Consider the following 27,061-nt stretch of genomic DNA (forward strand, 5'->3'; position numbering starts at 1 on the left):
TGCTTTAGTTCTGCTTTAGTCCTGCTTTAGTTCTGCTTTAGTCCTGCTTTAGTCCTGCTTTAGTCCTGCTTTAGTCCTGCTTTAGTTCTGCTTTAGACCTGCTTTAGCCCTGCTTTAGTCCTGCTTTAGTTCTGCTTTAGTCCTGCTTTAGTTCTGCTTTAGTCCTGCTTTAGTCCTGCTTTAGTTCTGCTTTAGTCCTGCTTTAGTTCTGCTTTAGTCCTGCTTTAGTTCTGCTTTAGTCCTACTTTTAGCCCTGCTTTAGTTCTGCTTTAGTCCTGCTTTAGTTCTGCTTTAGTCCTACTTTTAGCCCTGCTTTAGACCTGCTTTAGCCCTGCTTCAGACCTGCCTTAGACCTGCTTCAGTCCTGCTTTAGTCCTGCTTTAGACCTGCTTTAGTCTCGCTTTAGACCTGCTTTAGTCCTGCTTTAGTCCTGCTTCAGTCCTGCTTTAGTCTTGCTTTAGACCTGCTTTAGTCCTGCTTTAGTCCTGCTTTAGTCCTGCTTTAGACCTGCTTCAGACCTGCTTTAGTCTCGCTTTAGACCTGCTTTAGTCCTGCTTCAGTCCTGCTTTAGTCTTGCTTTAGACCTGCTTTAGTCCTGCTTTAGTCCTGCTTTAGACCTGCTTTAGACCTGCTTTAGTCCTGCTTTAGTCCTGCTTCAGTCCTGCTTTAGTCTTGCTTTAGACCTGCTTTAGTCCTGCTTTAGACCTGCTTTAGTCCTGCTTTAGTCCTGCTTTAGTCCTGCTTTAGTTCTGCTTTAGACCTGCTTTAGACCTGCTTTAGTTCTGCTTTTAGTCCTGCTTCAGTCCTGCTTCAATCCTGCTTTAGTCCTGCTTTAGTCCTGCTTTAGTCTTGCTTTAGTCCTGCTTTAGACCTGCTTTAGACCTGCTTTAGTCCTGCTTTAGTCCTGCTTTAGTCCTGCTTTAGACCTGCTTTAGTCTTGCTTTAGACCTGCTTTAGTCCTGCTTTAGTCCTGCTTTAGTCCTGCTTTAGTCCTGCTTTAGACCTGCTTTAGTCCTGCTTTAGACCTGCTTTAGTTCTGCTTTAGACCTGCTTTATTCCTGCTTTAGACCTGCTTTAGACCTGCTTTAGTTCTGCTTTTAGTCCTGCTTCAGTCCTGCTTTAGTCCTGCTTTAGACCTGCTTTAGTCCTGCTTTAGACCTGCTTTAGACCTGCTTTAGACCTGCTTTAGTTCTGCTTTTAGTCCTGCTTCAGTCCTGCTTTAGTCCTGCTTTAGACCTGCTGTAGTCCTGCTTTAGACCTGCTTTAGACCTGCTTTAGACCTGCTTTAGACCTGCTTTAGACCTGCTTTAGTTCTGCTTTTAGTCCTGCTTTAGTCCTGCTTTAGTCCTGCTTCAGTCCTGCTTTAGTCCTGCTTTAGACCTGCTTTAGACCTGCTGTAGTCTTGCTTTAGACCTGCTTTAGACCTGCTTTAGACCTGCTTTAGTCCCGCTTTAGTCCCGCTTTAGTCCCGCTTTAGACCCGCTTTAGTCCCGCTTTAGACCCGCTTTAGTCCCGCTTTAGTCCCGCTTTAGTCCCGCTTTAATCCCGTTTTAGTCCTGGATTACTCTTGGTTTAGTCCTGGTTTAGTCCTGGTTTAGTTCTGATGTGTAATTCATTTTCGTTGGACTGCCTCATGTACAAGATATCCCCTGATGGATCTGGCGAGATGCAGGTAATGCTGGTTTAGTCCTGGTTTAGTCCTGGTTTAGTCCTGGTTTAGTCCTAGTTTAGTCCTAGTTTAGTCCTAGTTTAGTCAGTATTCCTTTAGTAGAACTGGTTTGGATCTGACCCCAGATGTAGTTGAGCCCCTGTAAACCTTGTAAAGTCAGTTACTTTTGTCCTAACACATTTGAAGCTAAAAATAGCTCTAATTTAGACATGACTTCATCCTGTTTTGTCACAGTCCAGGCTTAGATCTGGTTCCAGAATCAGAATCAGAACGGGGTTTTATTGCCATTTGTCGATGAACAAAAATTCACAAACATAGGAACTTGTCCTGGTGATTCGGTGCAGCACAGACAACAAACATTGAACACTTTATACAAAAACAGCACGATCTGTTCATTCTAAGTCAAATAAAGTCAAATAGTGCAATAGAAGTGACAGTGCAAGAGTGAAGGAGCTGAGCAGTGTCCAACGTCTTATGACGGGAGGTTCTGGTCCGGATGGACCGAAGCCTCCTGCCTGAGGGGCGTGGCCTCCTGCCTGAGGGGAGTGGCCTCCTGCCTGAGGGGAGTGGCCTCCTGCCTGAGGGGAGTGGCCTCCTGCCTGAGGGCCGTGGCCTCCTGCCCTGATTTAGTCTCGTTTTAGACCTTATTTTAGTCCTGGTTTAGACGCGGTTTGACAACATCACAATGTAATGATAAATGTAATAAATGTGATGATACATTGCACTGTCACATATAAAACATACACATATTTCTAACAGTATTTATTTGTTAAATCACTTTGTTTCGCGCTACATTGACGTATTGATATTCGGGCTCACAATAGTTCAGGATCGTTCAAACCTGGATTAGACCCGACACTTCCTGGTTTGGTTCTGAAGTGACATGTGGTTCACAGCTGGACTTCCGCACGCCTCCCGGCTTCGACCGGACCAGAAACGTGGAGATCGGGAACAAAGACATCAAGTTCCAGCACTTGGAGGAGGCGTTCACGTCGGAGCACTGGCTCGTCCGCATTTACAAAGTCAAACACCTGGACAACCGAGAGCCGCTGGACCACAAGCCTCGCAGCGTCGCGCCCAAGCAGAAGTACACGTCCAAAAAGGTCTGGACATCATCAAAGAGACGTTTATGAAGTATATAATGTGTTTCAAACCTGCGTCATGCACCGACAACTAAACTAGCATCGATTATTATCCAGTCACTTTTGAATTTCTATAGCACTTTGACATTCTGTAATTAAATAGATTAAACGAATAAAGGCTAAAATGTCGTGACTGAATTCATCTAAACGGAGAATATTTACAAATCAAGTAATGAAAATTGGAAATTGTGTATAATTATTTTAACATTCTGACTTAGTAATGTCACGGTCTAGTGATAACGTATTATTCAATCTGAATGTATTTCCGTATGCGTTTTAGAGTCCAGATAACTACGATTGATTAGTCACGATTATTCGATTACCGTATTTTCCGGACCATAAGTCGCACCAGTCAAAAAATGCATAATAGAAAAGAACAAGACATATATAAGTCTCGCTGGAGTATGAAAATAACAAATAATATGATGTATAAGTCGCTCTGGAGTATAGGTATATACTGTAAATATAAGTCGCACCCCGGCCAAAACTGTGCAACTTATAGTCTGGAAAATACGGTAATTGTTCAAAATTCATATTGCACTTTTTGGACACTCGAACTTCTGTTGGTCACAATAATAATAAAGATTGAAGGGCAAAATGAGCAGCATAAATAAATAAAGCTTCTAGTTCTAGTCTATCGTTTGTCATAGACGTTACTTTATCAATTCAAATATTCTCAATGTAATTCTACAAAAAATAACCAAACAATCCAGAATCATGCAGCTGGTGAACTGTGGCGGTGCCAAAAGAAAAGAACATTTGCTTTTTTTAGACGACCTTGAAAACAATTAAAAAGCAATTAATGCGCCGCTTTTGTTTGAAACGGTTTCATTCAATTCCCAGAGAATTTTTAAAACACTCAAGCGTTTTTTCTAAATGATTGTGAGTAATTTGAATGATTTGAATGATTTGTTGTGATGACTTTTGCTCTGGTTTCAGACGGCGAAGAGGAAGCGTGGCCACATCAAGAACAAGCTGCAGCTCAGGAAAGGCAAGAAACTGCAAAAAAAGTAAAACGCAAAAAAACAACAACAACACAACAACTAAAAAAACAACAAAAAAACGCAAACTATTTTTTTCGGACAAAACTTAATGAAGAAAAACCTCTAACCAACCAATGAAGAAGGACCCAGGAGCTGACGTGCAGCAGCTCCGAGCCGCCTGGTTTTGACCCAGGAGCGTCGCGTTTGACCCCGAGGAACTTGATCTTTGTCGTTTCTCATTTTGTGCTTTTGTTTGGGTACTTGAATGTGTGGTGGCGAGGCACGGGGCCCAACGCTCCGGGGCCCAACGCTCCGGGGCCCAACGCTCCGGGGCCCAACGCTCCGGGGCCCAACGCTCCGGGGCCCAACGCTCCGGTTCACCCTCTTTTGGCTTCCACTACTTGCCGAGGAACGCTTCAGGGGGAGATTTTTGTTTCCGCACCAAAGACCTGTCGACCTTTGACCTTTGGCACATGTTGAACTGTTAAAAAAATGAAAAGAATAAAGGGAGGACGGAGGAGGTTCCTGAGGCGTGTACAGCGAGATGCGAGATGGAGGGACTTGTGTTCTTCATCTTTGGGCTGCACTCGACGGGAAAACAAATGTGACTTTATGAGCAACTGTTTATCCTCTAGTCTCATTCCCTTATCCTCTTTTTAAAGGTGTAAATACATAACTCGACTTATTTGTTTAGAGGTGAACGGTAGTATTTTGGCCCTATCTCGCAATGATCTGAAGAGAAAAGGATTCTCGAGTACAAACGGGACAAATTCCAGACTAAATATGAACTAAACCAGGACTAGACGAGGGCTAAACCAGGACTAGAGGAGGCCTAAACCAGGACTGGAGGAGGCCTAAACCAGGACTAGAGGAGGCCTAAACCAGGACTAGAGGAGGCCTAAACCAGGACTAGAGGAGGCCTAAACCAGGACTAGAGGAGGCCTAAACCAGGACTAGAGGAGGCCTAAACCAGGACAGGATGCCTAAACCAGGACTAGAGGAGGCCTAAACCAGGACTAGAGGAAGCCTAAACCAGGACTAGAGGAGGCCTAAACCAGGACTAGAGGATGCCTAAACCAGGACTAGAGGCGGCCTAAACCAGGACTAGATTAGGCCTAAACCAGGACTAGATTAGGCCTAAACCAGGACTAGAGGAGGCCTAAACCAGGACTAGATTAGGCCTAAACCAGGACTAGATTAGGCCTAAACCAGGACTAGAGGAGGCCTAAACCAGGACTAGATTAGGCCTAAACCAGGACTAGATTAGGCCTAAACCAGGACTAGAGGAGGCCTAAACCAGGACTAGAGGAGGCCTAAACCAGGACTAGAGGAGGCCTAAACCAGGACTAGACGAGGCCTAAACCAGGACTAGAGGAGGCCTAAACCAGGACTAGAGGAGGCCTAAACCAGGACTAGAGGAGGCCTAAACCAGGACTAGAGGAGGCCTAAACCAGGACTAGAGGAAGCCTAAACCAGGACTAGAGGAGGCCTAAACCAGGACTAGAGGATGCCTAAACCAGGACTAGAGGAGGCCTAAACCAGGACTAGAGGAAGCCTAAACCAGGACTAGAGGAAGCCTAAACCAGGACTAGAGGCGGCCTAAACCAGGACTAGATTAGGCCTAAACCAGGACTAGATTAGGCCTAAACCAGGACTAGAGGAGGCCTAAACCAGGACTAGAGGAGGCCTAAACCAGGACTAGAGGAGGCCTAAACCAGGACTAGACGAGGCCTAAACCAGGACTAGAGGAGGCCTAAACCAGGACTAGACGAGGCCTAAACCAGGACTAGACGAGGCCTAAACCAGGACTAGATTAGGCCTAAACCAGGACTAGACTAGGACTAAACTGAGCCCAAACCAAGTCAAGTGTTTAAATCTTGACCAGACTTGGCTGACATGTGTCCTTAACAGGACCGTCCCGTCTCATAAAGACCAAAGCCTGGGTTTGATCTAAATGATTCTTGTTGCTTTGATATTCTCACATAATGAAAATCCTCCTCTTGATTCACTGCAGTGCTGCCCTCGTGTGGTTAAAGTTAGTACTGTAGTTAGTTAGTCCCAACTTAACTACAAAAACATTTGATTGACTCAATACTTGTTTTGCTACATTCCAGTGAATTTATCCTTAAACTATTGGAAACACAATAGTTATTTCTCCTCATTCCTGCGCCGCCCTTCAAACTCCTTAACCTTCTCCCGCTGTTTGATTTAAATGCAAAATTGGCCTAAACTGTGTAAATATGTCACGCAAAGAAATGTCAAAAATCAAAAATAATATATTGTGTTCTGTGGTGATTTTTAAATGCGGTTTTGTTTTTTCCCCTTTTTACATTTCCGTTTGCTGTTTTGTTCGATATCAACTCGAATCCGTGAATGCAATAATTCCTGTACAGCGAGGATTTGTGGAGGATTCAAGGATCGAATGTGAATTTCTACAACGTCCCCGAGGTCGCTCTTTTTCATAAATCGCATAATAGATTGTACATTTTGCTGCTAGGATTTTTAAAAAGACGAGAAAGCAAGATGTGTCGGGCGCGGGGGAAATGTAGTTCTAATAAATTAGGCCTCCCGTTCTGCAGGGGGCGCTCTTTGTTCTGTGAGCAAGCCTAGTGCCTCATCGCTGGTCTTCACCTTCTGTTCAACTCACGTGTTCTGTCCAAACAACTGTTCAACCGTTTCCACTTGAAAGAATTTGTGCGGAAATGTTTCAGGTTCTGTTTGTTTTATAGGAAAAAATATTGACGTTCAAAATCATCTTTTTTGGGTTCTAGAGCTGTGTCCCGACGCTAACGGAATATTATAACACGTTTTCCTGGTAAGATTCATAGTCATTACATTTTCCTGGGTGTAAAAATAGAATTGAATTAGTCAGAACGTAATCATTTTTTAATTTTAACTTTTTAAATGCTCAAAAGTTAGATTTGGGTTTGTGAGTCGGCAATGAATTTGTCATTTTTTCTGATATTTCTCATAAATATATTACAATGTGTTTGAATATTGCAAAAACAAGAGCAGATCACATAGTTTAAAATATGTAATTGATATAACGAATGCTTTTGTGTGTCATAAAATCTAAAAGTGACTTAGTTGTTCTGCTTAAGAGGCAATAAGTGGCATTTCTCCCCAAAGATTAGTGTTTCAAAGTCTCATATGAGCTCGTGTTCGCCACCTACTGGGGAAACGCTGCCATGACATTGAAATTAGAAAATGGATTCGAACAAATAAATAGTCAATCTCTTGTGAATGTCTAACGAGCATGAATTTTTGTGGCGTTTCTCTTCGTTTGCATTAAAACACAAGCGATTTTAGTTTAGCAAATGTGAAATGAATAGATGCTAGTGTTTAAAACTGTGATATTAGGCCTAAGTTTGAACACACGACGACTCTTTGTGACCGAATCCACTTCTTATGTCGGCCAAATGTTGTAAGGATAATTCTATTGTGGGACACAGCTGTCAATCATCTGTGTGCACGTCTTCTGCACTTGTGTGTTTTAACATGTTCTCACTAATGACACGTGGAAAGTGTTTGTACTTCAAAGCGTTCAAACAGAAGTGACTTTACAGTTTATTTGCAGTCACACTTTGCATTTTGGACGTGACGGACGCCTCCAACTAAAGCCTTAATGTAAACGTGAAGCATCTTTACATGTTTTATCATAGTGGTACGACTCTCACTGTCTCTGTTCAACGTTTACATTTAACTTCTGTTGGGCCATTATTAAATATACACTTACATCAAGGAATCGTCTGCTTTGTTTTTGGTCATTGAAGGTGAGAAACTGCAGGTGAAGAGGGAAAAACTTATTTATTTGAATTTGGTGTCTTTAAATGTGAGAGAACCTGTTTTACAAGTGTTTCCTCACGTCATGTTTTCATAAAGAAATAAGGGATTTTATGTGTAAATTGTTAAAAATTTCATGTCTTGGAAAATCTGAAAAATGGCTAGAATCAGGATTTTTAGATTTTAAAAAATTCATTGTTAGATACAAAAGGATTTTCTGGATTCGTCAACTGGAACTTACGACAAACTTTTTTTTGGTGTAAAAATTCAAATTTCAACACATTTTCTGGGCTTTAACCTTAAATAAATGAGGCTTTAAATGAGTTATCAACAAATCCTTCTGTTTGGTTTAGTACAAGATTGTGAAGTTTGTATCAATGAGCTTCTTTAAAAGTTGATCTTTATGTGAGAGAAAAATGCATTTTGGGAAAACGGCCTTTGAAGTTACTATGTCTTTTTGAAATCTATGAAGTGGATAAAATGAAATAAAACATCTTTAGGGGCAGATTATGTTGAGGACAAACTGACCAAAATATGTGAATACAAAATCATTAAGCAGATTAGCAACTTTGCCATCTTTACTTCAAAACCTTTGGAAATAGATGTAAGTTGAGTTGAAAAGTGCATAAATCACACTTAAAATCATAAGATAATTTGTTAAATGTTGAACCAATTGATGGCAGCATCAGCCTTAGATAAAATCACAGCCATGGACTTCACAGATGTATCTAATGAATACAGAATATATACTATAATTTGATTTAATTAGACACGTTGATCTACTTTTAACATGTGGAATTTGAAATAATGTGTGAATATTTATACAAAATGAGCCAAAAGGCTGAGAGTTTGACAATAAAAGGGACTAAACGTCTAAAAGAAAGCAAAGAGCAGATTACAAGTAAAAGAGGCTTTCAATTAAAATGCTGCTGTTGTCCATGGCAACGGTATTAGATGGTATAAGATGTGACCTCCTTATGGCACAGGAAACGAGTGCGTATGAAAAATGTATGTGTTTAAATTGACATGAGCCTCAGTGTTTGAAGTGCAGCGCGTCCTATTTAACCTGGAAGATGACTTTAATATTCTTTCATAATCTGAGAAAAAGCTTCAGAAAATGTGTTTTTAATAGAATAATTGCACATTCCTGATGCTAAACCATTGGACTCGCTTCTAGTTCGCTACATAAACTCTAAATATGTTGTATTTACTGGAAAAATTGGCAACATAAAACACATTTTCACTGCACTTTATGTTTCAATAGTTTTATAAATGACAATACTCCAAAAGCGTCAAAGAAGCCGGTTTGAAGAAGAAAGACTCAAGAAGCAGGAGCTGCTGTTGGAGGGAAAACCAGAGAATTCCAAAGAGATGGAGCACAAAAAGGAGAGTTTTTTTGCGTAATTCGAGCGTTCCTATACGTGAATATTTGTTGCTTGTTGGAACGTTGGACGGGTTCTTCCCTGAGGGGCCCTTCCATTCACCAGAACGTAGGGACCGTGAGATCGTCTGACCCGGAGTGGACTTGTAATTGAAAAGGCACTGGAAACAAACGAGTTTAGAGAATGGCGGGATTAAAGAAAGGGGTGATTTCTGGGAGCCAGGATCAGGATCGATGTGAGGGACTTTATGAAGATCGTTAACGTTCTGAAGTGACAAAGGGGGGAGGGAGGGAGGGTTGGTTCCCCAACGTCTGTTCACTTTATTCCACCTGGACCACGTTTGACTCGTTTTGCCCCGGATCAGCATCTCCGCTGTAAAGGCACTTCCTGTCGAGCGGGAGAATGAGGGAAAAGCCAAAATATTCTCTGAAGCACCAATTCCCTGGACGGCCTGAAAACAACTTGTTTTAGACTGTGTAGAACTTATTTTCCAGAATAAGGTGACAAGGTAACTCTGGAGTCAGTTCCTTCCAATCTAAGACGAGTGTCCGTCCTCAGCCCCAAAAGACAGGTAATGGAACAAGATTCAGAGCGAACACGGTGATAAACCAATAAACCATCTGTAGCATTTGGCTTTAGTACTTTATTTTACACTTTGTTGGATTGTGTGATGTTTGTTTCTTGTTTCCTACAGTCACAGCATCTTTTTCAAGCCTCATTTTCCCCTCTGATGTTGATGTGCTTTTCATGACTTTTGTTGATGGTGAACGTAGCAGGGTTAGCGTTAGCATTAGCCCTTGCTGAGCGTTAGCATTAGCCCTTGCTGAGCATTAGCATTAGCCCTTGCTGAGCATTAGCATTAGCCCTTGCTGAGCATTAGCATTAGCCCTTGCTGAGCGTTAGCCCTTGCTGAGCGTTAGCATTAGCTCCAGCTCCGGGTTTTCGTCTTCAGCTCGTTTTGCCTCTTGTTCAAAGCCCTCAGACCAGTAAAGTTCACTTCCGCTTGCACGATCTTCCTTTTGAGTGTTTCACAATAAAACATGTCGACGATATAAAAAGATTACACTGAGCACGAGGAATGAATGTGTTTTATAAATGACGTTTCATAGTATTTGAATCTGATAAAACAGCCCTGGAACCACCACCAGGAAGGTCAGATCTGTGAAGTAAAACAACTATTTAATGAATGCAGTTTGTTCCATATCTAACTATGGAACTGTCCAGGCAAAGCAACAACATCGCCATGGAGACGAGCAAGCAGACCCCCCCCATCCACCCACAGAAAAGTGACATAATGCACCTTTTATAAATAAAACAATCGGGACAAATGTATTGGATAAATACTCAAAGGTCTTTATTGTCCTTCATCTAAAGCCGGCGCTACTTCAGAATATAATATATCCATTCATGAAAAACGGTCTAAAATCTGTTCCGTGTAAGGCGTAAAAACGTGAAAAAAAATATCAGTTTTGTCCGTTACCGAGGCTACCGACCGGCCCCTGGTTTCAGTGCGATGAAACAGTGAGAATAAGGCAGTACGACTACAGTACGGAGACGATCCAAGTACAAATACTCAAACTGGGAGCGCGTGGTCCCCTGAAGGTCTAAAAGTACTTCTACTGTCTGTAAATGGAGTGAATCAGAGGTAGGTCATGGCAAAAGTATAATTATCACTTCAAGAGGCCAAAAGGAAAATGCAGCCGTGTTATAAAATACATGATGGAAGAAGCGTGTGGACGTGCTGAATACATTCATGATAGAAATACAAGGATGGACCAAAGTGAGACAAATAACCTTCATAAAAGTCTTCATAATTGCACCTTTGTAGCTCAACATTGAACTCCACTTGGTTCCGGAAGTGAATTTCCCATTAATTTCCCCTTAAAATGTGAATAAAAGAGCACAATACGTATAATTTAATTCAAAATCTGTTCTGAAACAGTGTAAATCACAAAGTTAATGACACATTTAGTCCAATTTTAAGTGTTTTTGGACTGAAAACAACTTCTTTATGGACATTATTTATCACAAAGCTGCTCAGACTCCATCGTGTCTTTAAACTCCTCATTTTTCTGGACAAAATGAATGGGAAATGTACTTTTGGAGCCGTGTATAAGATGTTTATGTGAATCTGTTATAACATGACATTTCAAAACTACAGTCGTTTTTTGATTCAACAAATTCAATATCTATATCACCTAATGAAACAGTTTTATAACACGTTACAATCAATTCAAAAATGTAATTTAAAGGTCTTAGTGAGAAATCAGATGAGAATAAGCTAAACCGTCGTCAGCGAAACTGAAAAACATCAAAAAACCTCAAGTTGTTTTGTCTCATTCACTTTTTTCGTTGTCATTTTATGGACTTAGAAATTTGCAGACTTATTTTTGTTACATTTTAAGTTGTAAAACATGAAATACAAACATTAAGAGGCCTAATAATTGTTTAAAAAAGCCATAATTAAACATATCAACAGAACCTTTCGTAAATCGTATTATTTTCCTGTCGTTTCTCTGCATAACATTTCACATTTACCCGACGCATCTCTGTGGAGAAACATATCGAGACCGTTACAAAGAGTGAAATGGCGTTTTATGGGATGATTGGCAAACGAAATCCTTTTAACGGGAGAAATAGCAAAGTTCAGGAAAAGGACTCTTCCTCTGACCAAAGTGTGGCTGATTTCAATTGCTGCTGAATCATTCGAACGCCATGAACCAAAAGGCCGTGGTCACATTTAGACTTTCATATAAAACACTAGTGGTGAAGTTGCGTGTGCAAAAAAGGCCTTGGCAAAGTGAAAAATAGAAATACTTCCATCGTCTTTAATCACGTATAAAACCTTCTTCTTCCGCGGCGTTCGTTGGCGAGTCTTTTGGCACCGCACGTTTGTCCCGTCTCTCTCTCTCGTCCTCTAAAAGGTCACTAAAGGTCACCGGGGGTTCAAAGGTGAGCCGGGTCGACCTCCGCCCGCCACTGCAGGAGAGGGCGGGGCTTGCGTTTCAGTCCGAGAGGAAGAGCGCCACCATCAGGTCGACTTCCACAGCGGCGTGTTGTAGATCCAGCCCTCGCCCTGACGCACAAACACCACATGTATTATTGATAAAACAAAAAAGAAATGTGTTAAAACGTGTCTTTAAATGTGTTGAGGGTTTAATTTAGTCAGATAAATGTGAAATGTGCATCAATTTAATGAAATATCTCCTTATACACTACAAGTTTTACAACAGAAGGTTTTTTTTCTTCGTTTTTATCTGTTCTTTTTGTAGCATTTTCTTTAACACAAACGATACAAACTTTAGATATTTAGCATTTCTTCATAACGACGTCACAAAACTAACAAGGAAAATACTCGATTCGATTCTCGATTTCATATGGAGGACTAAAAATAAATTAATTAATAAATGTAGGGAAGAAAAAAAATTGCAAATTAATAAAATCATCTCAGAAATAAATACATAAATGAACACTTTTACCTCCATAATTTCAATACCACAGGGATAATTAAAAAAAAATATTTATCTCAAAATAATTGCACAAAAGACCCATACGACGTGTGCAGAGGCAGATAGTGTGCAGAGGCAGATAGTGCGCTGACGTCTAGGGACGGTCAAACATGGGAAATCCCCCCATCCCGGAGACACATGTCACTCTGAGTGTCTGGAATGCCATGTGTGTGGTCTGTCAATTCTTTGTGATTTTAATGCATTTTTCCTGTCGTGTGAAGCACTTTGAATTGTCTTGTGTATGAAATGTGCTCTACAAATAAACTTGCCTTGCCATTAAACCATGCGGTCGGATAAAGCTAAAGATTGTATACGTCTGTAGTATCGATACTTACTCAAATGAGTATTTAGTTTTGAAGCGATTGTTTGACATATTCATCTATATTTTGTGCTACAGTCATTTTCTAACTCTGTTTTTTCTTTGGCTTTGCACCGATTTATTTTAGAAAGAGACGTTTATCAAAAGGTCAAAATCCCCTAAAACCTTAATTCATATTTAGTGCATTAATACAACCAAAATGTTATTGTTTTGAACAGTTTTTAGTTTTTTATTAAAAATAGAAGAACTCCTCACAAGTCGACCCTTGAACAGAAAAATTATTCTTTTTTACATATTTTCTGACCATCTGTTTTTTAAACCGCTTCCTTAAACCTTTACTGTAAACTGTATCCAAAGATCAACCTGTTGTACTCACATTTCTACACAGTTTAAGTAATGTCGGGTTTAAATATTTATAAATGTTACTATTTTAGTTTCCTCCACAGGCCTGAGGTTCCTGAGGATAAACAACTCCACAGAAGGTTCCTAAACATCACATCATCCAGAAAGATTAAAACTAAGTCAAAAAATAATCATGATTGTAATTATTTAAAACTTAAAACATGTTCTATTCATCACTGTGGTCATTGGCAATCAAGAAAAAAGCTTAAAATGTTTCGTTTTAGGCCAATTTCCACCTGATTATTTTCTGTTTTAATCTAAATTGTGTTGTTTTAAACGGCTTTATCCCGTGTGTTTCCTCCTGTGCTTTGGTCTTGACTTTGACCCGGCTCATTCTGTGTCTAAAGTATTCGTATATTCGTGTATTCGTGTATTGCCGTTACCTCTTTGGAGAAGTATTTTGGCGTCCAGGGCTTGTTGTTGGCGTTCCTCTGCTTCTCCTCGCTCCTCTGCCGCTCCTCCAGCCGGTGCTTGTGCTCCGTGGCCTCGTCGATGTTTCCCTCCTTCAGAGACCTGGTCACGCTCTGCCACAGCCTCCTGGACACGCCCACATTCTCATGAGACACGCCCACACGCATCATCATGACACACGCCCACATTATCATGAGACACGCGCACGAGCATCATCATGACACGCCCACATACAAACACGCATCACCATGACACGCCCACATACAAACACGCATCATCATGACACGTCCACATACAAACACGCCTCATCATGACACGCCCACATACAAACACGCATCATCATGACACGCCCACATACAAACACGCATCATCATGACACGCCCACATACAAACACGCATCATCATGACACGCCCACATACAAACACGCATCATCATGACACGCCCACATACAAACACGCATCATCATGACACGCCCACATACAAACACGCATCACCATGACACGCCCACATACAAACACGCATCATCATGACACGCCCACATACAAACACGCATCATCATGACACGTCCACATACAAACACGCCTCATCATGACACGCCCATATACAAACACGCATCATCATGACACGCCCACATACAAACACGCCTCATCATGACACGCCCATATACAAACACGCATCATCATGACACGCCCACATGCAAACACGCATCATCATGACACGCCCACATACAAACACGCATCATCATGACACGCCCACATACAAACACGCATCATCATGACACGCCCACATACAAACACGCCTCATCATGACACGCCCATATACAAACACGCATCATCATGACACGCCCACATGCAAACACGCATCATCATGACACGCCCACATACAAACACGCATCATCATGACACGCCCACATACAAACACGCATCATCATGACACGCCCACATACAAACACGCATCATCATGACACGCCCACATACAAACACGCATCATCATGACACGCCCACATACAAACACGCATCATCATGACACGCCCACATACAAACACGCATCATCATGACACGCCCACATACAAACACGCATCATCATGACACGCCCACATACAAACACGCATCATCATGACACGCCCACATACAAACACGCATCATCATGACACGCCCACATACAAACACGCATCATCATGACACGCCCACATACAAACACGCATCATCATGACACGCCCACATACAAACACGCATCATCATGACACGCCCACATGCAAACACGCATCATCATGACACGCCCACATACAAACACGCATCATCATGACACGCCCACATACAAACACGCATCATCATGACACGCCCACATACAAACACGCATCATCATGACACGCCCACATACAAACACGCATCATCATGACACGCCCACATGCAAACACGCCTCATCATGACACACGCCCACATACAAACACGCCTCATCATGACACGCCCACATACAAACACGCCTCATCATGACACGCCCACATACAAACACGCATCATCATGACACGCCCACATGCAAACACGCATCATCATGACACGCCCACATACAAACACGCATCATCATGACACGCCCACATGCAAACACGCATCATCATGACACGCCCACATACAAACACGCATCATCATGACACGCCCACATGCAAACACGCCTCATCATGACACGCCCACATACAAACACGCATCATCATGACACGCCCACATACAAACACGCATCATCATGACACGCCCACATGCAAACACGCATCATCATGACACGCCCACATACAAACACGCCTCATCATGACACGCCCACATACAAACACGCATCATCATGACACGCCCACATGCAAACACGCATCATCATGACACGCCCACATACAAACACGCCTCATCATGACACGCCCACATACAAACACGCATCATCATGACACGCCCACATGCAAACACGCATCATCATGACACGCCCACATACAAACACGCATCATCATGACACGCCCACATACAAACACGCATCATCATGACACGCCCACATACAAACACGCATCATCATGACACGCCCACATACAAACACGCATCATCATGACACGCCCACATACAAACACGCATCATCATGACACGCCCACATACAAACACGCATCATCATGACACGCCCACATACAAACACGCATCATCATGACACGCCCACATACAAACACGCATCATCATGACACGCCCACATACAAACACGCCTCATCATGACACACGCCCACATACAAACACGCCTCATCATGACACGCCCACATACAAACACGCCTCATCATGACACGCCCACATACAAACACGCATCATCATGACACGCCCACATGCAAACACGCATCATCATGACACGCCCACATACAAACACGCATCATCATGACACGCCCACATGCAAACACGCATCATCATGACACGCCCACATACAAACACGCATCATCATGACACGCCCACATGCAAACACGCCTCATCATGACACGCCCACATACAAACACGCATCATCATGACACGCCCACATACAAACACGCATCATCATGACACGCCCACATACAAACACGCATCATCATGACACGCCCACATACAAACACGCATCATCATGACACGCCCACATACAAACACGCCTCATCATGACACACGCCCACATACAAACACGCCTCATCATGACACGCCCACATACAAACACGCCTCATCATGACACGCCCACATACAAACACGCATCATCATGACACGCCCACATGCAAACACGCATCATCATGACACGCCCACATACAAACACGCATCATCATGACACGCCCACATGCAAACACGCATCATCATGACACGCCCACATACAAACACGCATCATCATGACACGCCCACATGCAAACACGCCTCATCATGACACGCCCACATACAAACACGCCTCATCATGACACGCCCACATACAAACACGCATCATCATGACACGCCCACATGCAAACACGCATCATCATGACACGCCCACATACAAACACGCCTCATCATGACACGCCCACATACAAACACGCATCATCATGACACGCCCACATGCAAACACGCATCATCATGACACGCCCACATGCAAACACGCATCATCATGACACGCCCACATACAAACACGCATCATCATGACACGCCCACATACAAACACGCATCATCATGACACGCCCACATGCAAACACGCATCATCATGACACGCCCACATACAAACACGCATCATCATGACACGCCCACATACAAACACGCATCATCATGACACGCCCACATACAAACACGCATCATCATGACACGCCCACATACAAACACGCATCATCATGACACGCCCACATACAAACACGCCTCATCATGACACACGCCCACATACAAACACGCATCATCATGACACGCCCACATACAAACACGCCTCATCATGACACACGCCTCACTACAGCAAGTATCTTAGTGTTTTGTGTATTCATACTGCGAGCGCCGACTTATTACGGGGATGTTTTATCTTATGTTGCCCCCAAACCGATCTTTAATGACTCTAAATGTTAGAAAACGCGATCAAAACAGGACGACAACCAGCGAGACGTGATAAATCGTGACAAATTACAGAGAAAGCTTCGTCTTCGCAGTGGATTTAGTGAGTTTAGCTGTGGTTTAGGTTGATTTCGACGCTTATCAATGTCAACAGATGGCTGAAGTGGGACTTTTATTTTCATTTAAATGTGCCGTGATATGGCTTCTCTTGATGTTTAGCTCATGTCTGCTCGTGTTCTTATTCTGATCTTCGCTCTCTCGCATTGTGTTCTGTGTCGTTCTATGTTTATTCTTTTCTTAAGTTTAAATTAATAACTAACTAAATAAAAATTACCTTTAAAAAAAAAAAGAGACAAAAACGCCTGGTGCAAGTGATATTTCTGCACTTTTGTGGCTGATTTTATGATCCATTCACGTTTTGTGCAAGTAACTGTAACAAGTGAATAATCATGAGGTTTAAAAATCACAATTATTCAAGATTTTTCACAATTATTCCTGAGCTTGTGTGAACCTTCGTCTAAGACAAACTATATCTCAGCTTTATGAAAATTAACTGTCTGAAAAGTGACAAAACAAAGTAAACGTGACAAAAACACCCAGATAAAAAAGTACTTTATATTTAGATGCATTTTTTAAGTTAAAACCACTTACTTTAGCTGCTAAAATGGTCACACATTATTACGTATTGGTTCTTATGATTAAATTGCGACCTGAATAATGATTATCGATTAACAGAATGACCTTTGCCCCTCTAACATCACTAAACTAAAGGTGTGGGTGTCATTGTTCATCACCTGGACTCGGAGCGGCTCTGCTTGTCCGCGGGCCGGAGCTTCTTCTTGGTCACGGCCAGTTTGTTGGTGTCGATGACTTTGGTTTCTCCGCTGCTGTAGGTGAACTCCAGCGTCCCGTTCCACTCGCCCTGAGCCTTACACACGATGGTGCAGGTGGGGTTGTGTTTCACCTCCGCCGTCACTCTGAGCACACAAACACACGCACGCACGCACGCACACACGCACGCGCACACACACACACACACACACACACACACACACACACACACACACACACACACACACTATTTAGAATACCGTGACGGACACTGATGGTGATTTGTCTGACAATAATCGGTTTAGCAGCACAATTTGTAAGTTGGAAATGGTCAAAAGTCTCATTATCTGCAATGGAAACATGATCTGTGTGACTCTGTGTTGTTCAGTGGCCACAGTTATGTAGTTTTGACAAATCGTACCATTTATTACATCACTTCCTGCTTTTAGACGTGGAAGATACTGAACAAATGTATATAGCAATTGTTGTTTTGGAGATGAGCAAAATTCTAAAATAGATTGCAACATTTAATTAAAAACAGATTAAAAATACAGAACAAGTAAAACAATCTTGCAGTTTTATGTGATATTTCTACATTTTTGGTGGTCCATAGTAAAGATAGTCACCTGCCTGTAGTCCAGGTTTAGTCCTGTTCTAGTCCAGGTTTAGTCCTGTTCTAGTCCAGGTTTAGTCCTGTTCTAGTCCAGGTTTAGTCCTGTTCTAGTCCAGGTTTAGTCCTGTTCTAGTCCAGGTTTAGTCCTGTTCTAGTCCAGGTTTAGTCCTGTTCTAGTCCAGGTTTAGTCCTGTTCTAGTCCAGGTTTAGTCCTGTTCTAGTCCAGGTTTAGTCCTGTTCTAGTCCAGGTTTAGCCCGGTTCTAGTCCAGGTTTAGTCCAGGTTTAGTCCAGGTGTAGTCCTGATGTAAAGGTCAGTTGGAACAGCTCTGACCGGTGCACTTTGCCGCCGTAGAAGGGTTTGGTGTGGAACGTGACGGTGGCCGAGTATCCACTTTTGGCACAGTTGATGGACACTTTGCCCCCGAGTTCGACCCAGGGCACGGTGAGGATGGAGCGGGCGTAAGCGGACGGCAGCGTGAAGACGTACTCCTCATCGTGGTCCAGCAGGTACAGGACGCCTAGAAGAGAAGACTCATGGTGGTCATGGTAACGAGGAGGTTTGGACGGGCACGGACAGAGGAACATGAACATAAAGCCACAAACACAGGTTAAAACTGCCAGACTAAAGGTTTATGAATCTTACATTTAGAGTCAAGATTTGTGGGAGTTGCACGATAATTTTATATTTAATTTTATAATAATTACACCTTAATTAGCCTTAATAACGTATGAACAAAGACTTCAGTCATGATGAACAAATTGTTTCTGAAGCATGATTCAGGCTTAGTAACTACTTATTTTTACTTAACAAGATTTATATTACTCAACTAATTATTTCATTGATATTTTAAGGATTTATGTACGCCGCATTAGAAAGGAGAAATAAGATGGAGTTTTGAGAGCAAATTATACATTTATTACTCTGTTTTTACAATGAAATGTACTTTTCTGTACACAGTAAACAGCTGTTGATTTTTTTCATAAATTCTCTTTCTTTGCGTTATATTTGTACTTGTTTTAGCAGACTTATCGATGTACTGGGCGTGTCTTTAACAAATTGTTTATTAAGATGAAGACTGATTATAATTTAAGCCTTTGTTCATGCTTCATTGAGGATAATAAAAGTATAGATATTATAAAGAGGAGTGCTAGCAACAACAAAAAACTAAACAAACACAACAACAGATATTATTGAACTTTTAAAATAGTTTTGCCACTTATAATGTTGATTATATTTTGCAATGTGGTCAAAGTTTGTTTTTGTGGGTTCTGGTGTGAAAAGCCTAAAAGTAAAAAAAAAAGGGGAAACGTTAAAAACTGAAAGAAACATTGAACAAGATGAAGAAACAGATACAGAAGTCGAGTTGTCGAGTCAGTTTAAATGTCCTGCATATCAAATGTTATGAACCGGAATGAAGTTCAGGTGACGCAAATGGAATCTAGTTTTTCATGACAAACAACTGCCTCTGAAACACTATTGTCGTGTTGGTTTAAGTGCATAATCTAATCCTGTTTCATTAAATCCTAATCTAATCTGTTTTGGAACGTGGCGTTTGGTGTGATTATGTATCTATGCAATACATGATGCAATATAGTTTATTTTGGTCACAGGTATATTTAAACATTCCATTATTCCAGAAAAACTGACTCAAGATCTAAAGAAACAAGACATGTATTCATCAGCTTTGACAGGTTTGTTTTTAAATATGAATATTCATATTAAAAGGGGGTTTTGGGGGTTTTCAAATTAGAACATCTGAATAAATCGCATGTCATTTCTGCTATTATGGTGCAGAAATGATGTAATACTGTATTTTTCCACATTATCTGAATAAGACACAGAAAATATTATAGGTTCATTCTTTATTCTAGCAGGTTTTGTGGGGTAAACTTGTACATGGATGGATTTTGGCACAGATTTTAACTGTGTGTGTGTGTGTGTGTGTGTGTGTGTGTGTTTTGGGCATGAGTTAGAAGAGGTTTCACAGACCCAGATAGAGTTTATGGGGCTGAGGACTGAGGTTCCAGAGAAATACTGCAAACTCTAATGTCGGGACGTCTCTGAACTGATGTTTTGCACTTATAACCTGCGCTTTAAGGCTGTAGTCAACTAAAGACAGCTAGCTATCCACACTATGAAGTATCCGACCCAAACTGCACTCAAAAGACTTCAATTGCACAGAAACTCATGCAAAAACAATTATTTACAGAAAAAAGTTCCAGTAAACAGATAGATGTGTAACTCTAACTCACTCCATATCTACTCCTTTTCGCTGTTGTCATGTATAAAACCTATTCATCTAAATAAAATAATGAGTCAACTAATAAAAAGTGTGATCGACTGAGACACCATCTACCGAATAATTGACTAAACGACTAAAGGATCACGACTACGCTTTAGCTTGACTCTCCCTCTGGACACAGCCCACCAGAGCATGTGACCCGCCCTAAAACAAACGCTTATTTTGTTTACTCCACGGGCCGGCCCTGTGTCACGTGGGTCACACTGAACACTTATCACATCAAAATGACACGAGAAACAAAAAACAAACGAGAAAAACCCCTATTTGTCTGTAAATACGTACCATAAGTGGCATCATTTCAGCTTCATCTGGGTCAATTTCAGTACAAATCTTGTGTTCACGGGGCTTTTGGAATGGAAAGAATACTGGGAGGATTAGCTAAAGCATCGCCCTGAGCGTCCTTCTCTAGTCATGAATGTTTCAATAATAATAAGGGCATGTTTACAAGGAGACAGCCACGCTCTCCTCGTGTCACGGCGTTATTCACAGCCTCACAATGACCCCCGGGCATCGGCTCTCAATGGCCTTTTCAGCTCATGTGACGGAACAGAAAATCAGCGCCCGACATCGAGATTAACGGCGGCGTCGAGGCTGGTCACGTGTTTTGCGACATCGAGATACGCCGACAATTCGGTTCCATACGTGCGGCTTTTGTGCGCCGCTCGTGTCGACGGGCTGGAGTGATTAGTCAAGAGGCGGCGCTGCTTAACAGATGATTAAGGGCTCTGATTCATGAATGAACAAGTGCTGCTGGTGAAGGCTTCAGCCGTCACACCGGTACAATCCACGTTTACATTCAGGAGGCTGATGGGATGTCGTATTGTTCCATTCAAATGATCTCAGATGATTCAGTGTGATGGAAGGAGTGGTGTAAATGTCTTCACAATCCAACAATGAGGGCAAATAGTGACTTCTCTCTCATTTTCAGGCTCATTTATTGGGCTAAAGTGATTGATTTGACCTGAACACATTGTTTCATGTCTGTGTGTGTCAAAGTCTTTATATTCAATCAATTAATCTTTATTTATAGAGCACTTTACAACACTCACAGGGACCAAAGTGCTTCACAATAATATCAAGGCCATACAAAACATAAAAACTAAGTACAAATAAAGTGTCACTACTTATATTAATAGCTAATAAACTTCCCTCACCTCAACGACGTGAACAATGGACTCAGCAGGTTAAGTCTGTGAGTTGTATGTACATTATATTAACACTCAAGATAACAGATGAGCACTTTTCCAAATATCTTTTTTCAGTTTAACTAGCGTACACATTTAAGAAGACTTAAATGTGTTTTTAGTCAATGTGGAACTTTTTACTTGTCAAAAACAGCAGTCTTGTATTTTTAAGTGTATTTATATGTTTTTTTTTGTCAAGGAGTTGTGTTAAAAAAATGTGTTTCTAATAACATTGTGGAATAGTAATTGTTTTTGAGTATCTGAATATAAATGTTGAAACTGTGACATCATCATTACAGAACTAAATTAATCTCTTTCATAAGTAGATTAACCAACTGAAAACATAGTTATAGAGTCAAAGGAAGTCCTTATTTGGAGCTGTAACAAGCATGTGATCATGTGACATCTCTCCTCATGTTCGTGCATAAACTCCCAGAATGCACCTGGGGAGCCGTGCTGCTGTGTCAGGGCCGGACAGAAGAGGGACTATCGATTGTTCTTCTGCAGGACAGCAGCAGGACAGCAGCAGGACAGCAGCAGGACAGCAGCAGGACAGCAGCAGGACAGCAGCAGGACAGCAGCAGGACAGCAGCAGGACAGCAGCAGGACAGTCTGAGCTCAGCACTAAAGAGCTGCTGATGTTATGGGACGTCCAGATAAAGAATGACTCAGGCTCGTCATCGTTTACATCTTCATCTTTCACTAATGTCAATATTACAAACATCTTATCTCTGAAATTTAGGAAAACAAGGAATTTAAATTTAAAAAATATTGCACTAGATGTGATCAATGTATTGCTCCAGATAATCTCTGATATATATCACTACTTTTCACAACCAAATATTTTTGAACAGCAGTATTTCTTTGTTAAACCAGGACCTGCTTGAACTTGATCATCAAAACAGAGTCAACATGTCAAATGTTTTACATAAACAAGTTTCTTTCTCTGAACAAACAACAATATTGTGGCTGTCAAAATTAATTAATTTTGTAAAATATACAATACAGCAGCCCACAATATCGATATTGTACAACCAAATTTAGACAATTTGTTGATTGGTCACATTCTCAATAATCGTGAATAAGTGATCATTTTTATTTTAATAATTCATTCCCATTGTCTGACACATTATTCCTCAAATAGTTTGTGACCAGCTTCACCAAATTAAACCTTCTGAAATACAAAATAAAAACAAGTACCATATTTTCCGGACTATAAGTCGCACCGGAAGTTGCACCAGCCAAAAAATGCATAATCGAGAAGAAAAAAGCATATATAAGTTGCACTGGAGTATGAAATGCGGTTGCAAGTGTGAAAATAACAAATAATGTCACATATAAGTCACTCCGGAGGATAAATACATATTAGTATATAAGTATGAATCACATGCAATGGTATTTATTTATTTGTCTATGGGAGTTTTTATTTATCTATAGGAGATCTTCTAGTGAAAGTGTTTTTCAGACTTCCTATAAGTGATCTGTTCTTCTGGATCTACCTCTGTATCTACCTGCGTTGCACCAATGAAATTTCCCCATGTGGGACAATAAAGGAATATCTTATCTTATCTTATCTTATGAATATAAGTATAAGTCGAACCTATGAAAAAAAGACTATGAAAAAAGGTGCGACTTATAGTCTGGAAAATATGGTAAAATTTGAGTGTGATTAAAAAGTACTGTACTTTATATTTGTCTAATTTTTTTGGCCTGTAGATTGAACTAGATTTAATTAAACTAAATCAGATTATGTTTCAGTTCTCACCCACATTGTGACCTAAACTGATCCTGATCCAGCCCTGAAGACCCGTTAGCGCCCCCCCTGCTGGACCCACAGGCACGTTAGCGCCCCCCCCTGCTGGACCCACAGGCACGTTAGCGCCCCCCCCTGCTGGACCCACAGGCACGTTAGCGCCCCCCCTGCTGGACCCACAGGCACGTTAGCGCCCCCCCCTGCTGGACCCACAGACACGTTAGCGCCCCCCCTGCTGGACCCACAGACACGTTAGCGCCCCCCCTACTGGACCCACTGACACGTTAGCGCCCCCCCCCTGCTGGACCAACAGACACGTTAGCGTCCCCCCTGCTGGACCCACAGACACGTTAGCGCCCCTCCTACTGGACCCACAGACACACTGCAGCTCGTACCTTCCCCGACCATGGACACGCCGATGGACATCCCCATGAACTTGCTCTTGGTCCAGACGTGAGCGTTGACACACATCCGGCGCTCTCTGCACTCGCAGTAAAACCCTGACACGGGCGGGTGATGGCACACCTGCTCCGCCACGAAGCGCACCCTGTAAGCTCCGCCCTCCTCCGCCTGCGCGTTATTGGGACTCCTGCCAGGCACCGGAGCGCACGCCGGGTTGTTGGTCCGATTCCCGGTCCTGACCTTCTCCCGGGGAACGTCCCACGAGCAGTGGAAGGTCTCGCCGAGGATGGGGTTGTACGGCTTCTTGGCCACGGCGCCCTTCCGGCCCTCGTGGAAGGCGGTCAGGTAGTACTCCACGAAGCGGACCATGCGCTCCTCCGCCGAGGTCCCGGACGTGATGGACAGGAACATGTCCGGGTGCGCCATGAAGTTAGCGTACATCTCCAGCAGCGAGCGCTTCTCCAGGATGAACGTGGGCAGCACCACCTGAGGAAAGGACGTGACAAAGCACAAAGTAAGGACGCGACAAAACAAGAAGTAAGGGCGCGACAAAACACAAAGTAAGGACGCAACAAAGCACAAAGTAAGGACGTGACAAAACACAAAGTAAGGACGCGACAAAACACAAAGTAAGGACGCGATAAAACACAAAGTAAGGACGCGACAAAGCACAAAGTAAGGACGCGACAAAACACAAAGTAAGGACGTAACAAAGCACGAAGTAAGGACGCGACAAAACACAAAGTAAGGACGCGACAAAGCACAAAGTAAGGACGCGACAAAACACAAAGTAAGGACGTAACAAAGCACAAAGTAAGGACGCGACAAAACACAAAGTAAGGACGTAACAAAGCACGAAGTAAGGACGCGACAAAACACAAAGTAAGGACGCGACAAAACACAAAGTAAGGACGTGACAAAACACAAAGTAAGGACGCGACAAAACACAAAGTAAGGATGTGACAAAGCACAAAGTAAGGACGCAACAAAGCACAAAGTAAGGACGCGATAAAACACAAAGTAAGGTCGCGACAAAGCACAAAGTAAGGACGCGACAAAGCACAAAGTAAGGACGCGACAAAACACAAAGTAAGGACGTGACAAAACACAAAGTAAGGGCGCGACAAAACACAAAGTAAGGACGCGATAAAACACAAAGTAAGGACGCGACAAAACAAGAAGTAAGGACGCGACAAAGCACAAAGTAAGGACGTGACAAAACACAAAGTAAGGGCGCGACAAAACACAAAGTAAGGACGTGACAAAACACAAAGTAAGGACGCGACAAAACAAGAAGTAAGGACGCGACAAAGCACAAAGTAAGGACGTAACAAAGCACAAAGTAAGGACGCGACAAAACACAAAGTAAGGACGCGACAAAACACAAAGTAAGGACGCGACAAAGCACAAAGTAAGGACGCGACAAAACACAAAGTAAGGACGCGACAAAACACAAAGTAAGGACGTGACAAAGCACAAAGTAAGGACGCAACAAAGCACAAAGTAAGGACGCGACAAAACACAAAGTAAGGACGCGACAAAACACAAAGTAAGTATGTGACAAAGCACAAAGTAAGGACGCAACAAAGCACAAAGTAAGGACGTGACAAAACACAAAGTAAGGACGCGACAAAACACAAAGTAAGGACGCGATAAAACACAAAGTAAGGACGCGACAAAGCACAAAGTAAGGACGCGACAAAGCACAAAGTAAGGACGCGACAAAAAAAGAAGTAAGGGCGCGACAAAACACAAAGTAAGGACGCGACAAAACACAAAGTAAGGACGCGATAAAACACAAAGTAAGGACGCGACAAAACACAAAGTAAGGACGCGATAAAACACAAAGTAAGGACGCGACAAAGCACAAAGTAAGGACGCGACAAAGCACAATGTAAGGACGCAACAAAGCACAAAGTAAGGACGCGACAAAACACAAAGTAAGGACGCGACAAAACACAAAGTAGGGACGCGACAAAACACAAAGTAAGGACGCGACAAAGCACAAAGTAAGGACGCGACAAAGCACAAAGTAAGGACGCAACAAAGCACAAAGTAAGGACCCGACAAAACACAAAGTAAGGACGCGACAAAGCACAATGTAAGGACGAGATAAAACAAGAAGTAAGGACGCGACAAAGCACAAAGTAAGGACGCGACAAAGCGCAAAGTAAGGACGCGACAACGCGACAAAGCACAAAGTAAGGACGCGACAAAGCACAAAGTAAGGACGCGACAAAAAACAAAGTAAGGACGCGACAACGCGACAAAGCACAATTTAAGGACACGACAAAGCACAAAGTAAGGACGCGACAAAACACAAAGTAAGGACGCGACAAAGCACAAAGTAAGGATGTGACAAAGCACAAAGTAAGGACGCAACAAAGCACAAAGTAAGGACGCGACAAAGCACAATGTAAGGACGCAACAAAGCACAAAGTAAGGACGCGACAAAACACAAAGTAAGGACGCGACAAAACACAAAGTAAGGACGCGACAAAACACAAAGTAGGGACGCGACAAAACACAAAGTAAGGACGCGACAAAGCACAAAGTAAGGACGCGACAAAGCACAAAGTAAGGACGCAACAAAGCACAAAGTAAGGACCCGACAAAACACAAAGTAAGGACGCGACAAAGCACAAAGTAAGGACGCGACAAAGCACAAAGTAAGGACGCGACAAAGCACAATTTAAGGACGCGACAAAGTAAGGACGCAACAAAGCACAAAGTAAGGACGCGACAAAACACAAAGTAAGGACGCGACAAAGCACAAAGTAAGGACGCGACAAAGCGCAAAGTAAGGACGCGACAAAGCACAAAGTAAGGACGCGACAAAAAAC

The 27,061-nt window shown here is 42.3% G+C and overlaps 2 protein-coding genes across 3 annotated transcripts in view; one reads left to right on the forward strand and one right to left on the reverse strand.

Moving 5' to 3' along the window:
• The window catches only part of LOC140362046 (dolichyl-diphosphooligosaccharide--protein glycosyltransferase subunit STT3B), a 140,882-nt gene extending 137,034 nt beyond the window's left edge, over positions 1-3,848 (forward strand). Inside the window, exons 15-16 of the mRNA XM_072448066.1 lie at positions 2,566-2,772; positions 3,751-3,848. Coding sequence (XP_072304167.1) covers positions 2,566-2,772; positions 3,751-3,825 — 282 coding nt within the window. The 3' untranslated portion in view covers positions 3,826-3,848. The remainder of the gene's footprint in view (positions 1-2,565; positions 2,773-3,750) is intronic.
• A 6,443-nt stretch (positions 3,849-10,291) lies between these two features.
• LOC140362047 (oxysterol-binding protein-related protein 10-like) overlaps positions 10,292-27,061 on the reverse strand; it is a 104,709-nt gene continuing 87,939 nt past the window's right edge. For both annotated transcript variants that reach the window (XM_072448068.1, XM_072448067.1), the window contains 5 exons: positions 24,212-24,704; positions 18,908-19,094; positions 17,926-18,108; positions 13,573-13,726; positions 10,292-12,035 (listed from right to left, as the gene is read on the reverse strand). In XM_072448068.1, coding sequence (XP_072304169.1) covers positions 11,991-12,035; positions 13,573-13,726; positions 17,926-18,108; positions 18,908-19,094; positions 24,212-24,704 — 1,062 coding nt within the window. In that variant the 3' untranslated portion in view covers positions 10,292-11,990. The remainder of the gene's footprint in view (positions 12,036-13,572; positions 13,727-17,925; positions 18,109-18,907; positions 19,095-24,211; positions 24,705-27,061) is intronic.

This window comes from Eucyclogobius newberryi, unplaced genomic scaffold (assembly GCF_026437365.1).
Source record: "Eucyclogobius newberryi isolate DKJ021-1_F unplaced genomic scaffold, fEucNew1.0.hap1 SCAF_16, whole genome shotgun sequence".
Classification (NCBI taxonomy): Eukaryota; Metazoa; Chordata; class Actinopteri; order Gobiiformes; family Gobiidae; genus Eucyclogobius; species Eucyclogobius newberryi.